This window comes from Spea bombifrons, chromosome 2, assembly GCF_027358695.1.
Source record: "Spea bombifrons isolate aSpeBom1 chromosome 2, aSpeBom1.2.pri, whole genome shotgun sequence".
NCBI lineage: Eukaryota > Metazoa > Chordata > Amphibia > Anura > Pelobatidae > Spea > Spea bombifrons.
In genome coordinates this window covers 43,734,550-43,751,496 of record NC_071088.1, presented here as the reverse complement: position 1 = coordinate 43,751,496, position 16,947 = coordinate 43,734,550, and the positions used below count along the sequence as shown (strand labels likewise).

The following is a 16,947-nucleotide window of genomic DNA, read 5'->3' as shown; positions in this document are numbered from 1 at the left end:
TATGTAAGGGTTCAAACGTCTTTATTGGTAGGGCCATCTCTGCTGGAACTCACCTTGGTCTGAGGGTATTGTGGGAACATCCTTTGCAGCAGGTGATACACATACAATGCGATTACCATACACCCGTCCTTCAACCTGGGTGAGGTTACCGATAGAACATATAACTCCAGCCGAGAGATCAGGAACATCACTGACTTCAAATGTCAGCTGTGAAGAGAAAGACACCAAACAACCCTCTTTATTATCCATTGATGGATTCCTTTCTTCAAACCAACCCATTGACCCTGAAGATGTTAACGTTTGACCCTGAAGATGTCTGCAGAGCTCTACAATGAAAAATGTTCATATACCAACTGCGAGATATGGTAACGGGTCTGCACTAAATCTCTGCACACACTGTAAATATTGACCCTATTTCCATTTTTATCCCACACCCATTTTATTTAGCACATCAGTTCTTTTGTCGTACCGGTAGGCTGTGCTCAGACACCGGGAGGCTGTTGGGTTGGACGATAACCTTTACACACTGCTCGATATTGGCTGCAAATCGAAATGGTTCTTCTGCTCTCTCACATTTATCCTTTCGGGAACACCTGCGGAAGGAAGCAATCCATTAGACTTGGATTTTAGCTTTAAATGGAATTTCTTTATTAATTCTCCACCACAAATATTATAATGTAGTTGTTCCTTTTCAACTGCCAGACTGCAGAAGATAGCACCGGTTACCATAGTAAAATCTATTGTTTTTTCTCTTTCTTTACCACCAATGACATGGAAATGATTGCACTTTAAGGGCAAATTCTAGAGCTTTCACTTCTTTTTAAGAAAGGGTTATTTGGAATCGTGTGGCACTGTTAAAACTATACCTACTGCAGATTAAATTTTACTAGCCGACAGCATACAACGCACCACCTGTTGTTTATAATCACATTAAAAGAAGAAAAAAATATTTCAGTAAAATGTATGGTTATTCTCCATCTAGTAAAACTCTTAAATATAACTGTGTGTGCGTGTTTTTAATGGACAAAAAAAGAAATGACATTTTGTAGTTAGATTTTCTTTATCTATAATTAGATAAAGATTTTCTTTCTCTTATTTATAATTATTAATTGCCACTTTATCACAAACGTTAGAGTTTAGTGTACTATAATACTTTCTAAATGCCCTTCCTCAACAACAACTGTGGGCTTCTAGGTCTAGGTGGTTACCACAGTTGAGAAGTCATTAGACTACTAAATTAGTATTAGTCTTGAGCTTCACTTAGTTTGAAACTTCTAGGCATGTCATTAAGAACCACCGACCATTTTACACAAAACTAACACTAAACCCATTGTAGTTCTATAGTTCAGTATCTTGATGAGATAAGCACGTTCCACTCACTATATGATATAGAATTTCTGGCAGACAAACTCTACGTAAACCCAACATGACACCTGTCTAACTTGTTAAAAGCCACCGAAATGAACACGGCTCCCATACTGCCAGAAAACAGTGTGTCATTCTGTCCAGCTAATGCTCTCCTGAAACTCTCTGTGTACTGTGGTATTTATGTTGGGTATAAATGCTAAGTGGCTGCCGTTACTCTGGCTCGATAACGTTTTCTAAGCTGTTTTATCATCTTCTATCTTGTTTATAACATAGAGACAACGGCAGCCTGATCATAGATGAAGCCGTCTTGGGTCTGTACCGTCTTGTACAGGGGACAGAAATTAGAGCAGGATTGTGTCGAGGGCTACCAAAAAGACCAGGGATTTTGTACATTCTTGCTGGGACACAAGTAATTCTATCAACTGCAAATATTTTGATTATGCCGAATCTCCCCAAGCTTGTGGCCATGGAAGCCTGGAGTTTCCTGATTTAGACAATGGTTAAATTACTTCAATTAAGTATTCACCAAAGAGATACTCTCTGATTAGACGCAAGTATGGTCTTCCAAATGAATCATCATTTTGCATCTAAGGAAATCACAATTATGATAGCATTTGTTTACTTGATTTTTTAATCTATTTCATGCCCACATGGCATCCTTTCACATACGTAGGTATACATGCCTCGGCCTTAAGCACCGATACTTACATGTTATGCAGCACACACCAGCCGCAGTGAGGATCCCCGGAGCTTAGACACTCTCTGCACGTTGTATATTGTTCACAAGTCTCCACCGCCATCCTGGAAACCTGAAAAAGAAATTGATGCTTTTTACTGTAGTTATGATCATCTATGTCTTATATATTGAATTCTGAACTACTTTATCCCTCAATTGCATCCTTGATATCCTCTTTGAGCCTTTTTTGTTCATTTGACTGGTGCGTTAGGCCTTTGGATTGCCCATAGATATTGAGGGGTAATCGATACTAAAAAATATTATTTGGTAAAAAATGTTCTCATCCCTTATGATGTTTATATAATTTCTCAAAAACAGCAATATGCTATTATCAGCTTGCATGATAATAAGGCGATAAAAAGTGATTCCGGTGCAAACCTTGAAAACTGGTTTCAATCGCCATAGTGGCTCGCTATGAAGTCCAATCAGCAGACGCATTGCACTGGTTGCTATGGCTACAGAACCACTTCCCCAGAAGCACATAGCATAAAACAAAATAAGTCTCTGTGTTTTCGTGCTGTTTAATTATTCACAGTAAGCACAAGATGCATGAGATTTTGGCAATGCTGGTTTGTAGTCATTATAATGGGATAATGGGAATATGGGATTGCCAGTGTACACAAATCTCCATCTCTATTTATTTCTGCCTGAGGGAGATGGGAATTTATGGTCTTAGACAAGGTCACAAAAAGAGTTGACAGTGCGAACGTAATTTGTAGCGTTCCGCTTAAAGTCAGAGAGCTTGCCAATGAACTGCCGATCCAGACGAAGCCCAAGCCTGTAAGACTCGGAGGAAATCAGCCAGAGATGACATGGCTAGGCTGCTGTTGACCTCGGACCTCCAGACCTACATTGAACCCCTAGGCGTCCACTCAGAAGGCCCTAGCTGGGCCAGTGACCAGCCCAGAAAAAAAAATCTTTTCTTTTTAATGACTTTGGGGAGAGCGGAGCGGTTGCTGCCGCAGTAATTCAGTGTAATTAAACCTATCTATCACTCCAGCAGCTGGAACACGATTCCTGATGAACTTTGCAATGGGATTTCGCAGTCACTGACTCGCAGATTCAAATGTCCTTAGAGATGGAAAATGAAAAAAAAAACTTCTAAAATGACATTATAATGTGGCCTCTTATGGTGCAGTTCCACTCTCAAAGCCTTTGTTCTTGAATATTTTTTTAAAATGCAATCACACAGCATGACACATATGTGTAATGGAATATACCGTAATTTTGATTTTAGCTTGAGTCGATGTCTCCTTTAGCTCTAGTTATGCCTGACTATGATGGTGCTCAAAGATCCGCACATTCCTATCTTTTAACCCCTTCATTCCCCTATAGACGTACCGGGACGTCCAAAAAACGCCCACAAAGAAACCCCTATGGACGTCCCGGTACGTCCAGCCCTTCGTGCAGCGTCAGGGACACATCCCTGCCGCTGCACGGGAGACCAGGCTGTCGTTTGACAGCCTGGACTCCCCACTGACAGCAGAAGCCGGCTTTGCCGGCTTTCTGCTGTCCGATCGCCCGTAACAGCTTCCGGCATGAAAGCCGGTAAGCTGTTACCGGTAAACTGCCCGATCGCGCGATCGCGCAGTTGCAAACGCGCGATCGGGCATTCCCTTCCGGGTTGCGTCACTGCTGACGTAACCCGGAAGGTCATCGGAGGCCAGGATATCCCCTGCGGGGATATCCTGCCCTCCGATGAGGCACAGAGACGCTAGGATCTCTATGCAGGTCTGTGAGGACCTGCATAGAGATCACAGTGTGATCGGTGCAGGGGGATCGCGGGGAGGGGAGTGAGAGACCATCTCTCTCACTCCCCCTCCCGTCCTGTAAGAGAAAAGCTGAAAAAAAAAAAAGTTAATTCATTTAAAAAATAATATTAAAAAAATCATTAAAATAATAATATAAATAATACAAAAAAAATTTATAATGTAAGCTGTGATGTCACTGTGACATCACTGGCATGTTCAGGAGGTCCCTAGGAGGACCTCCTACCATTACTGTGTAAAAAAAAAAATTTAAAAAATACAAAAAAATTTAAAACAATTAAAATAAAAAAAAAATTAAAAAAAATATATAAAAAAAGATAATAAAAAAATTCTTAAAAAAACCTTACATCCCATTGCCCTAGCATAACATCTACCCAGTGTAACGCTCCTGCCCCCGTTCACAACCTCCAAACCCGTTAAGCCATAGGCATAAAAATTATACAAAATTGTACACCTAATAGTATGCTCCCTGGTGCTGGGAAAGTCTGGAAAATCTTTATAAATTAGGTATTTCTGAAATCAGGAAACCTGAATTGATAAACTTGGAGGGGATTTTCCATCACTTTACCTTATTTTGTGAGGATTCAGAGGGAAAATGTAAAAAAAAATTAGTTTATTTTTCTAATCTTCGCTAGTTTTTACTAAATTTCTCATTCTAAATTTTCTGCTAATCATCCAACTATGGTATCAAATGAAAGCTCTATCTCTCCTTGAAAAAACAATATATAGTTTACATATGTACACTATTCACAGGAACAGAGAATAATCGCTAAACCGACATACCCCAAAAATGGCAAAATTGCTCTGGGCTTTGAGGTACCAAAAACCCTTGGGATTGAAGGGGTTAATCACTTACAGAAAGTATACTCAATGTATATATATATATATATATAGACTGTATGGACATCTGACCATTATACCAACAGGAACCTTTATGACTGCGTTCTAAATACATAGACATTAATTTGTAGTTATTTCCCCCTTTGCAGCAATAACAGCTTCCACTCTTCTCGGAAGGCTTTCCACAAGATTTCCACAAGTGTTTCTGTGGGGATTGTTGCCCATTCATCCAGTACACCATTTGTGTGGTCAGGTAATGATGTTGGATGAGAATGCCTGGCTCGCAATCTCCGTTCCAGTTCATCCTGAAGGTGTTTGATGGGGTTGAGGTCAGGGCCAGTCAAGATCTTCTACACCAAACTCATCCAAATATGTCTTTGTGGACCTTGCTTTGGGCACTGGGGCACAGTCATGCTAGAATAGAAAAGGGTCTTCCCCAAACTGTTCCCACAAAGATGGAAGCATAGCATTGTCCAAAATGTTGTGGTGGTATGTCCCTTTCCGCACACCAAGACATCTTGGACAAGTTTATGCTTTCAAATTTGTGGGTTTGAAGTCCCTGTTCGTGTAATGGTCAGGTGTTCCAATACTTTTGTCCATATAGTATGTGTGTGTGTGTGTGTGTGTGTGTGTGTGTGTGTATATATATATATATATATGTAAATGGCCATGTAGATACATTAAGCACTCACATAGAGAAATGTTTCTAAATATATACAGTTATACACAAATATACCTGTGTGCTTCCTTGCCATATCTATGTACAATGCATGCATGCTGTGTACTCACAAAAGTATTTACTTAGCAGAATAGAAAATATGTATGTACACACACTAACGCCTGAAAGTTGGGGGTCACTTAGCTGTTTTTATAGAAAACAAGAGCATTTCTAGCGATAACATAATTGCAAAAGGGTTTTCTGGTGATCAATTAGCCTTTTAAACTTAAACTTGGATTAGCAAACACAACGTGCCATTGGAACACAGGAGTGATGGTTGCTGATAAAAGGCCTCTTTATGTCTATAAACATATTCCATAAAAAAAAACAGCCGTTTTCAGCTACAATAGTCATTTACGACATTAACAATGTCTACACTGTATTTATCATCCATTTGATGTTATTTTCATGGACAAAATGTTCTTTTCTTTCAAAAACAAGGGCATTTCTAAGTGACCGCAAACTTTTTAACAGTAGTGTAGATATATATTTATATAGCGCTTGGGGAAACAGAGGAAAGAGATTATATTTCCCAGCCATGTCAGCTGCAGGCACTGATACCCTTGTTTCAGACAACAAATGCAAAAGGCTTTCTACAGGTGACACATCGGGAGGAGATAAAGGGACGAGTATTTTGCTTGATGTGAGAAAAATGTCAGAAATCCCTGCAACACGTGGTAACCCACTGCTGCTATCATAATCTTTCTGTGTGCAATTTCATCTTAAAAGCAGCTACTGATTGCTGTATGGGGAGCTGTGAAAGTTATAATTTGGAGTCTCACAGCAGAAATATGAAATATAAAAGCATCCTAGGACTAATCAGACAGGGATCTCTGCACATAGATTAGTGAAACTGACGCATTTCGCATTGTGGAACCACAGCATGTTCTGCAATTTTACAAATTTACCTAAGCGGAGCCATAGCAAAAATGAGCGAGTCCACTTTGAAATACTACTTTGATACGAAATGCACGGGAAACTTTAACCCCTTAATGACAAAGCCCATACATGTACGGGCTCAAAATTCATTGTTTTCAATGGGTTTAGGGACCGCCCATTGTCCTTAAGGGGTTAAAAAAGAAATCAAAGTAGGGTACAGAACAGAAAATACTGATCTAACACTTTAGCGTTAGGTCATTCCATTATTACCATCTTAGCTTTAAATTAAAATGTTGCAAAGGTAACACGACTAATTCTGAAATTCTCAGCCGCACAAACAAGCACTTCATGCACATGGGCATAGTGGCAAGAGATGTGCAGGAGATAATGAAGGGGGGGGGAATTACATTGGGGGGTGCAGAATGCCTTGATTCATTTGTAAGGGGGACACCATGAAAATTAATTCAAAAATGAAACTCGGCTATCATATGCATTAAAATTCATATGATGACTAGAATGTCCCTTTAAATCTGTAACCATAATTACTTAGGCTGATTAAGTATGCAGAACAAAATGTTAACATTAAAGAAACCTTTTCAATTACCTTGCACCTTGAGATTACTTTAATCTTCAATATCTATATTCTCTATACATTAGTGTGTATATATATATATATATATATATATATTGTCAGAATACATATATTATGTATACTAAGCAGGAAACCGCAATAACTGTTTTTTTGGGGTATTAAATTACACAAATTCAAAATGTGTGCTTTGTGCTTTGCTGCAGTTGAGAATTTTAATAATCTCAGCCAAGATTATTAATTATCATTAGTAATCTTTGTCTGACGCACCTACCTCATCGATCATAAACTGCAATATTCAGAAGCAGTCATACCTACCACACTAGAGACAATTTGGTGATACAAGCAGTGACACATAGCAGGGATTTATGGGAGTGATTAAATTTAAAACATAATTTTTAAATGAGGTCTCTCTTTAGATAATTCTCTGCTACTTGTCAAAATAAGTTAAATTGCATGATAATCTCTCAAGCATGCAAAACAGCCATCATTACTGCTACCGTATGCCTTGATAGCCAATAGTATTGAAGTATTGCAGTATGACAGTACCACGTTCCAACACTGGCAAAGGGACCTGTTGGGAAAAGTACTATTCAGGATATTCTCCATTTCTGTGATTTATGAATGGAATGTCTTCAATTACTGACATAATCTGAGCTAACATAGCTGCAGCTTCAACATCATTTGCGCTGCCTATGTTTTCAGGTCTTTATATTAGTTGAGAGAAGAGATTTACATACAAGGGCAAAACTACCAAACATACAGAAATTGTCGTAGGAACATCTACTGTTCTTCTGGATCAACCTTCCTCCCACTATCACTGATGTATAATCCCCATTTTAAAACTATTCAGGCAATTCACTTGTTTCTGAATGTGAATAACCATAAGGGCACTGACCAGTTGTAAGTAGGTGTATCCAACCAAATCGGGAATGTTGGCAGTTGTGGAGCTGATGACGGAATACAACCCCAGTGAGAGAAATAATATGGGTTGTAGTCATGTAACAGCTGGGAGGCATCATGTGAATATCCCGGGGCCAGGGTGAACAAGTACTTGTGAAAATCATTCACTCCTCACTATCTGGATTGGGAATTCTTGTTATGGTCATTGCATATGTATGCTAAAATAGAAATATGCATGCATATATAAAATAAGAGACAGATAATAGTGGGATGTTTGAAGTTTAAACTCAATTTTCACTCCACCAGAAACCATTCATAGTTTATGTTGTTTTAGTTGAGAGATGGACAGCCTCTATAGGTTAGTCAGACCAGCCCTCCAAATACATGTTTCTGTGGAATTAATTGAATGCAGACTACTCAACAAAATTTTGTTGTGCTGGTCCCATTAGTTTACCCATCAGTAAAGCAAAGCCTGTGTTATTCTCAAATCAGGCCTTACTGACCATGAGTCTGATGGCTCCCAACCCTGTCCTCAGGGAACCCTACCAGATTTAGTAACTGCCACATTTAATTCCAAAAGGGAGATTTATAAAACCTGGAATGTTGGTGTGCCCAGAGAGCCACTAGTCTTGAGGATTCCTCAGGCAGATGACCATTTCCACCAATGTCAGTGGCATCATTATTTCACGCACACAATATTTGCTGTAGAATGACTTTTCACATGAACACCATAGTTGGTAGCTTTGTAGTTGCTAAGAGTATGCCCCAACGTTGTGCATACACAGACCATCCCACCAATCCATCTGTCCCCATCCCTCTAATCCATTCACAATACTGCTCTCGTAACCTCCAGTCACTACACCCATCTGCCAATCGTCGAAGCAAATCTCACTTCAATATGAAGCGGGCCTGAAATCCCAAATTCCACATGCGTATATCCCTTAATAAGGCTAAACCCTCTTATAGGTCAGCTGTCTTATACAAACCCTACAATGATAAATGTGGTTCTTCTGTCCCTGTGTACATATACATTATCTTCTGTATTCCATGCCTGGAAATATCTACTTCTATCAACCTTAATTACTATGGTGGCATTTTACTCACGACTATTCCCAAACTGAGAAAATGCTACCACCATTCATGTTTGGGGGACTCAAAATGATGGTAAGAGGTTGCTGTCAATATACTACACATACTGTGCAGCAACTTTATTGGCTATGAATAACAATAATAATAACAACAACAACACAATAAGCAGTTTGACATCATTCAGGTTCAGCGAATTCACAATTTTAAAAACCCTGTTATGTTGAGAACTCCAACAAGCTGTGACAGGTACAACGTTAGTAATCAATGTCTAAACGTAGAAGTGCTGACCTTAAGCTTGAGGTCACATCAAGTATTCTGGATAACAGGGCACTTTTCACATTACCAAGGATACTCCACGCTCAGGAAACACAATGTTAATTTGTTTGATTACTTGTTAATTAGAGAAGTCCTAAAACTAGCAGATTACGGCCCTTGAGGATCAGGTTTGATAAACCTGGTTTAAACACTGTTGATTTAATCCATACTTTAGAGTCTACCATCGCTCATTTTTACTACACAATTAGGTATGTGTATGCTAGAAAGGAAATTCCCAAATGTCTTTCTGTAAACTATTCAAAGTGGTACGATACCACCCAATGCTGCTAAAAGGATTAAAAAAGAAGTATTTTTTGCATTTTAAGACACATGTAAATTTAGATTTGATTCTATGAATTGGACCACTACATAAAATGTAGTTTACATTATTCTTCCCCACAATGTCATGTTAGCCACTAAAACAAAAGTGTCCGTTTGACAATCTGAAACGTTTGAAGGAAAATAGATTTTAGATGAGGTTAAATTTGCTTTCATGTACCGTCATTTTTTCCATTTCTTTCCCCAATCCTCTTAGCAAATTAACTATAGCAAGTAATTGCAACCTGTTCAGCTCAGCCCTGCCCCTATGCCAAATATAGCAATAATCTGGGAATGTAACATGGAATAATTAGGCATTCTGCAAACACCTACACAGTCGTGGAACGGGTATTAAGTCAGACAGTTAAGCGTAAAGTCACCGAGGACTCATTAATAATGCACACAGAAATTCCAGCGACACTTGACTATATCCAATTTACGAATATCACTTGTACTCCCCACTATGGCCGGGGACAGTTAGTAACTGAGAGAGTTGGGCTTTTGTTCCAAGCCATGACATGACAACGGACCAAAATTACATGACGTGTCAGTTTTCTTGGAGATATCTTTCATTGGGTGAGAAAAGAATGTAAAGTCACGTTAGCTTTTGGGAACTTAGAGGTCCCTTCCTCAGATGGAATCACCTGCAGTCTACACAAAGTAATAACCTTATTTAAAACCGAGGCAATTAAAGGCTTCTAGTTAAGTATATATATATATATATATATATATATATATATATATATATAGCATATTTTCTTTGTGTCGTAATGGACCATTGGCATGTAAAAAAAAAATATGAACGTTAAAGGAGCGTCTTCCGAATCTACCTGAACTGGTTCTAGCTGTTTGTTTGCAAGCCTTCATTGGATGGTTCATCTTCAAATTCCACTTTGTCTTTACTCACTGTTTAAATGCCATCACCGTAGAACATTAAAGACATTAAACACGATACTTTGGTGCCATAAATCCAGGCGTTCCAAAGGAGACACTTTATGATCCGAACTCTGTGCTGTCATTAACAAGCATCGTGTCTGCAGAGACAAGTGCCCTGTTGCCATAAAAAGGAGAGAAGCTGGTGTTGCTGTACCAAAACACATCCTCTCAACCGTAATTTAGCAATCAGAGCATGCGAGGGGCGCCTCTTTAATGAGAACTAAATTAGCAAAAGAAAAAGAAACACAAGGGCATTCGTTTTTCTTTAACCCGTTTGCTGCTAGTACAACATTTTTGTTGTATTCTTGTGCAGCATTAGGAGTAACTATTTTCTAGACCTGGGGTGTAACTAAAATCTTGGAAATTGGAAGGTGTCTTACAGAATATGGATTTTAGTAGAGGTTAGATGTGCTTCCATGTCATTTTTTGTTTGTTTGTTTCCTTGCCCAATCTCCCCTTCTCCGAAGACTAAATAATCCTCTTAGCAAGTTAATTATAGCAAATAATTGTAACCTGTCCAAATATGCACATGAACGTCAACCACCGTAAACTCTTCTTTCCGTAACGGCTTAAGAAGAGGAATTGGTAGGTCTGATTCTAGTCCAGGACTAGTCTAGAGATTAGGGATGTCCACTGAACTGAAGGGTTGCCACCTAGTCATGAGGGTTTTTTTGGCCCTTACAAAACAGCGGTAAGCTTAATGCAGTTTACTCAATAATTACATTTATTTGAAAAAACGTTTAATGTTGTATTACTCCGTGAGCAGTTAGTAGCCAATGTCCATTAGTGTTGAGGTTGTTCCCATATAGGTTAAACATCCCTGTTTAGGAATGTCTCTAGGGTGCCCGTGTCACTCAACACTCCAACAGGCCCCTTCTGCCCCCCTCTTTATGACAGACGCAGAGCGCAGAGGTAGCACATTTAGCTTAATATCAACCTCCAGGGGATTAGGAAGGGAGAGGGAGGCTTTTGGCCACTGGTACATGCCATGAAAGCAGAAACATCTGTTGCAGCTAAGAGAGAGGCCAGCTCGCTGAAGCAGAAATAAGGGTGCTATACACACACACACATGGCAGCTTTGTCATTATTCCGCAGTAAAAAGCCACTATAGAAGTATATATAGCACTGAAAAACCACCTTAACCTTCTGAGCGCCAGAAAGTTGTGTATCCAGAGTTTTTATTTTTTATTTAATTACCTTTTAAAAATAAAAATATATGCAACTGACCATATGACTCAAAATGAGGTGAAGAATTGGACACCGATTATAATAGGGTACTCAAGAAATAGAAATAATAATAATAATACAAATAAAGTGGTAGGTAGAATTTGCGTGTGGTGGAGTTAAAGGTGCGGTCCCAGTTGTTCTTCTGAATTTAAAGTTGTATCTAGAAATATAATTATTAGTATTAATGCATAAACCCTTCCCAGTCTTGTAGAAGACTGTTAGTGAAAGTCTGGAAGCACCAGCAATCAGAATATAATGCTCTGTTAGTTCAAGGGTTAAGTGTACCATTTAACTGCATGTGTCATGTTACATGGTGAAACCTCATTGTGTCTACGCGTAAACAGGCCTTCTAAATGGCCATTTTTAAAATGGTGAGCACAGACAATGTGTCCATTAGCTTACCGTCTGTATATAAACAAGAGTAATCATGACAAATCTGTGGCCTATGGGAAAGCACAGACCACGCTGACATGATTTATCTTTCTTGGAAGAGCCCAGTCATTTCTGAGACACAGAAATCCAAACGGACTGTCCGCAGAATTCTGTCTCAGAGGGACTCTTTTCTTTCTTGTGAGAATGCAGCATCTGGAGCAGTTTGTGTTCATCTCCACACATGGAGATATATTGAATTGAACGTGTTTCTACAAAGTTTGATATTATTATTAGAAATAAAACACCCCCCCCCCCGTTTTTTTTTATAAAAAAAACTATATTAAGCAACACTGCGTAAAAATCACATAGTTAAAGGAAAGGCTTATAACTTTAATAAAATGTACTGATGATGCTGTAGAAAAGTGGTATAAAGTCTTATATTTATATAAAAAGCCCTCAACGTTACTGCCCCCCCCCCCATAAATTTCCGTTCCCTTGACAAAACACTTCCCTACTCGAGCTTTCTGTTGTTCCAGTGGGCTAAGGCCGTCTCACCTCTTCCTTACAAGACTTGGCTTGTGCTGCCCCATACCTCTCGAATTCACTTCTTCCATCTAACCTCCAGCTTTCACCCTCCCTCTCAATATTCGAGAAAGACATCAAAAGCCACCTCTTCAGAGAAGCGCACAATCTTTTCAGCTAGAACCTATCTTTATCTAGCACTATTACGCTCTTACTTTCATCTGTGCCACTACCTATCTCTTATGTTTTTTTTATACCCCATTCCCTCTTGACTCTAATCTTACGAGCCAGGCCCTCTTTACTTAATGTATCGGTTTGTCGTATTTGGCAATTCTACGTTTTGTCATATCCTTTAAATGTATGGACTGTAAACGGTGCTGCGTAAGTTGTTGGTTAGATTCATTAACTGAGATGAAATGTATCGCTGATCTTTATTTTCCCCATTGCTACCTTTAATAGGTTTAATCTTTGGAGTAGAATCTGGGCCATCTTGTCGTTCCAGCCACTGCTAAATTACTCAAATTCTAAATTACGGATGATGAATATCATGGATGTTGAACACGAACACAACAATATTTTTATGAAATGTTACCATTTAAAACTATACATTCCATATATTTTTACATTTGTATTTCTTCTCAAAATAAAGTAACTGGATTGAGTAGAAGAACAAAAAATAAAATAAAATAAAATACAGGAGTTCAAAATCTTGTATAAAAAGGAACATCTGGTGGACATCTCCCCCAAATTGTATTCTTATTCCTCAGATCTGTTTGGGGTTATCTTTGCAAACATCAAATAGGATATTTAGCTAATCAAAAGCGTGTTTGAGGATAACAATAAACTTCTCAAGGTGTGAATAAATTATCATTGTAAGGGTCAGGGCTAACTTTGTGGTTGTAATTGTAAAAGAACCAGTCAATAGCTACTGACAAAAAGTCCATATTAACCCATTACACAGGAAGAATGATCACCGGTTTAGCAGAATAACCAGTCAGTGAGTGATAATTACATATACAAAGTGCACGAGAGGCCTAAAAGACATAGTGGACTGTATGAAAAAAACAAACCCAATCTCATCATGTGTCCTTATTCAATACATGTTTTACATAAAGACACAATTTCTAGGATCGGTGAGCATGGAGGGGACTAGGGATGGGGTTTGGAGTAGATGCCTACATTGAAAGCTCTTCGAAACCGAAAGGTCTAAATGGGGATTGGTAATGAACTTTAAACTGCTTAAGATCATTCTATTAACTCCGAAGACATCAATACTTAACAGGCGCACACAATGGTTTTCTTCTGGCCTTGTTTTATTACAAGTCCTTTAAGATGTTTGGTAAATCGCAAGCCACCAATGATCATGGAGCGTGATACTTAGGCCATATCAGCCATTTTGTTCCTGGACCCATTGGGATTATACATGTTGCTAACCACTGCCTATAACGTTTTCCTGCATAAAACTTGATCAAGTAACTTATTTCTCCTCTGACTTCCAGATACCGCAGGGCAGCACTGTAGGTCATAGCCTGCAATGTGTGAAAATTAGATGTTGTGGAAAAAAAAATGGCCAATATTGCAAGGCTTATTATACAAGTCTGTCTTGCGGGAAATTCATTTTACCTAACCTGCCAAAAGAGTCACTGTCCTTAGTTCATTCTAGTCCCAGGCAAGACTAATCTGTAACCGGTTCCCATGAACCTGCCAATGCTTTTGGCTTGCAAATCCAATTACAAGTCTTGACCAAGAGTCTAAAAAATGAATGTCTTTAAAGCATCTAATCTTTCAAGTGCAAGGCCGGAGGGTGGAAGAAAAAAAAGGCAAATAAGATGGTCTTGAAACACCAGACTTCTTACGTGTGAAAGATATTCCAGGTGTAAATCTCTCACCGCTGGAGATGAAAGTCATTTATAAAATCAGCAGCACAGGGTAGTGAGTAATTCTTGCTATCTTGCATGGAACAGGTATATTTGTTCATAATGATTACACCTCTCAAAGAAGAAATATAAACCACCTGTGATTAAAGGAGCACTCCAGCCCATATTCATGTTAAATGCATATTAGAGTCCATTTTACATTACCGCCTGTACATCACTACAACCATTCTGTAGTTACTTAAGTTAAATAAGGCTTCTGTCTCATTTAATTCCTCCTCAGCTGCCTCTACTGAAACATTTGAGCATACCTTAGTATGCTTCTTGCAGATGTCCAATAGAACTCTGATTCTAGTCAATAGCAGCCAATCATATCCTGCAAATGCTATCTGAATACCAATGTTTCTTAGCAAATTTGGGATTGGCTTCCGATTTGTTAATTTTAATAGAATCGCTGTGAGGCATGTGCAAGCAGTTTACATACAAATGCTCCCTGGATTCAGTAGAGACAGTCAGTGGGTTTGCATGCATTAAAACCCATTATATATAAAAATGCACTAAACATAACATTACAATTTTGGGGGCTAGACTGTCCCTTTATTTTTGGTGCAGCCACTTCTGAGAATCTACATCATATAGGGGCTTTAGTTGAGTCTATATTGGCTACCAAAAATGGGTAACGTTGTAATGCGTATCATGACCCAGAAAAAAAGTCAGCTTCAAAGGAATGGTCCAAATTCTACTGTTTACTTTGAACATGTACCTACGGTATTTAAACATGTATGGGCATCCATATGGTTTAATGATTAGGAAAATAACTTCTGTCAAAACATTGTCAGTCCTACAAATATGAGAGCATAGAAAATCTAAAATATGATAATTTACGGCAGTCCTATTTAGCTCTAACAGAGCATTTTAGAAAACCCATATTTATCAACCTAACTATCCAAAAGGACAGCTTGATTTATAGTACTTTCAAAGTTGCGAGGCCAGCTCCAGAAATCCAGAACCAGATTTTTCCAGAGACTAAACGGAATAAAGTAGTATTTCCTGTGATGAATCAGGCGATCTGTTGCCTACCCGTTGCGCAGGAAGCAGAATGTGCCTATGCACAAAATGTACGGCGTCTCCTATCACCAAACATTTCATTCTGTACAGTTTCAATCCCTTGATGAATGAAACCAAGCACTAGCCAAAAACATTTGCTGCTACGTCACGTCACATTTGTTTATACGGCGCCGCAGATTCTATAGCTCTGTTATAATAGGGCATGGTGAAAATATTTAAAATGACAATAACTCTTTATTAGCTGACTAGTGCAAATATACATGGAGTCGGTAACATACAAGTTAGAATTGAACAAAATCGCCATTCTTGTAAAATATTTAATACACATGAATGAAGGTGATTTCATTCATTCCAATGATAAAAGCTACAATCACCTAGATATGATGACTGCTCCCAGCAGCCTTGTTTTGGGACTGTGTTAGAAACCTCCGCAGATAGGAATTAACACGTCACAGAAAATATACCTATTTTCATACATATACCTATACTTATCAACAGAATTTTCAGTACCGCTTTCATGCTCTTAAAGGTACACTCCAACCATCATATGCAGCATATGAAAGCTAGGGGGTCCCTTTAAATTTTCACGCAAATTCAGCCCTCCTATTGGGCGTGCAGGAGATGTCATATACTTACCACCAGTCAGCTCTTGAGCTGCAGCTTCTCCTGAAGGTAGATCATTTATTATTTCCATTGTTTCTTTAGTAAATGCATATTAAAGATACTTAGAAATACCTTAATATGCGTTTTTAAGTGAGACTCGTGCCTATAACCCTGGAGTGTCACTTTCTATAAGGCTGACCAAGAAAAACTAAACAAGAATAATGTAAACTACACACAATACACAAAGGGCTTGAAGTCGTGCAGGCGGATTTTTTTTTTTATTTGCCACATTGTTAAATACAGGAAAGTTCAATTTGCAATAAGCTCCGAGTCGAGTGACTTTGTGGCTTTTTTTCCCAGCCCTTCAGCTGAAAGATGTGTACACTGCACCCTGCAGTTGAAGGATTGGAAAGTGACTGATAGGAGGTGTTGCTGAATCCTGTTACTGACTGCAGGGAAAGTGTAAATTGAAATGGCTCCAGGGTGAGAGAACGGAAGAGTAGTTTCGTACTAGCCCTCCTTGGCTAATGAAACCGAGCACCGCTGATGCGCCTCCGTCTCGTTGCTCCTAGCTAATGTATTTCTTGGTCAGCTTTTATTTTATTTTCTTAGCACTGGCTCATGGGCGCAAGGTAAAAATTAATGGAATTGTTGATGGGAAAAAAAATATACAAGTCTGTACTGTAGAGCTGCGAGGATTAACCTATTCTGAGCTACAAGACACGGTGAATCCTTTGCACGTAAGGGGAGAAGCAGTTACAATGACCCTTTTAAAGCCACATCCACTAATTTTTAAGTGTTCACAGGATTTACTGGGTAAA

At 38.8% G+C, this 16,947-nt stretch overlaps 1 protein-coding gene across 1 annotated transcript in view; it reads right to left on the bottom strand.

Moving 5' to 3' along the window:
• The window catches only part of PLXNA2 (plexin A2), a 157,911-nt gene that overhangs the window by 49,304 nt on the left and 91,660 nt on the right, over positions 1 to 16,947 (bottom strand). Inside the window, exons 5-7 of the mRNA XM_053457648.1 lie at positions 2,077 to 2,177; positions 470 to 593; positions 54 to 207 (exon numbers count right to left, since the gene is read on the bottom strand). Of these exons, the coding sequence (XP_053313623.1) occupies positions 54 to 207; positions 470 to 593; positions 2,077 to 2,177 (379 nt within the window). The remainder of the gene's footprint in view (positions 1 to 53; positions 208 to 469; positions 594 to 2,076; positions 2,178 to 16,947) is intronic.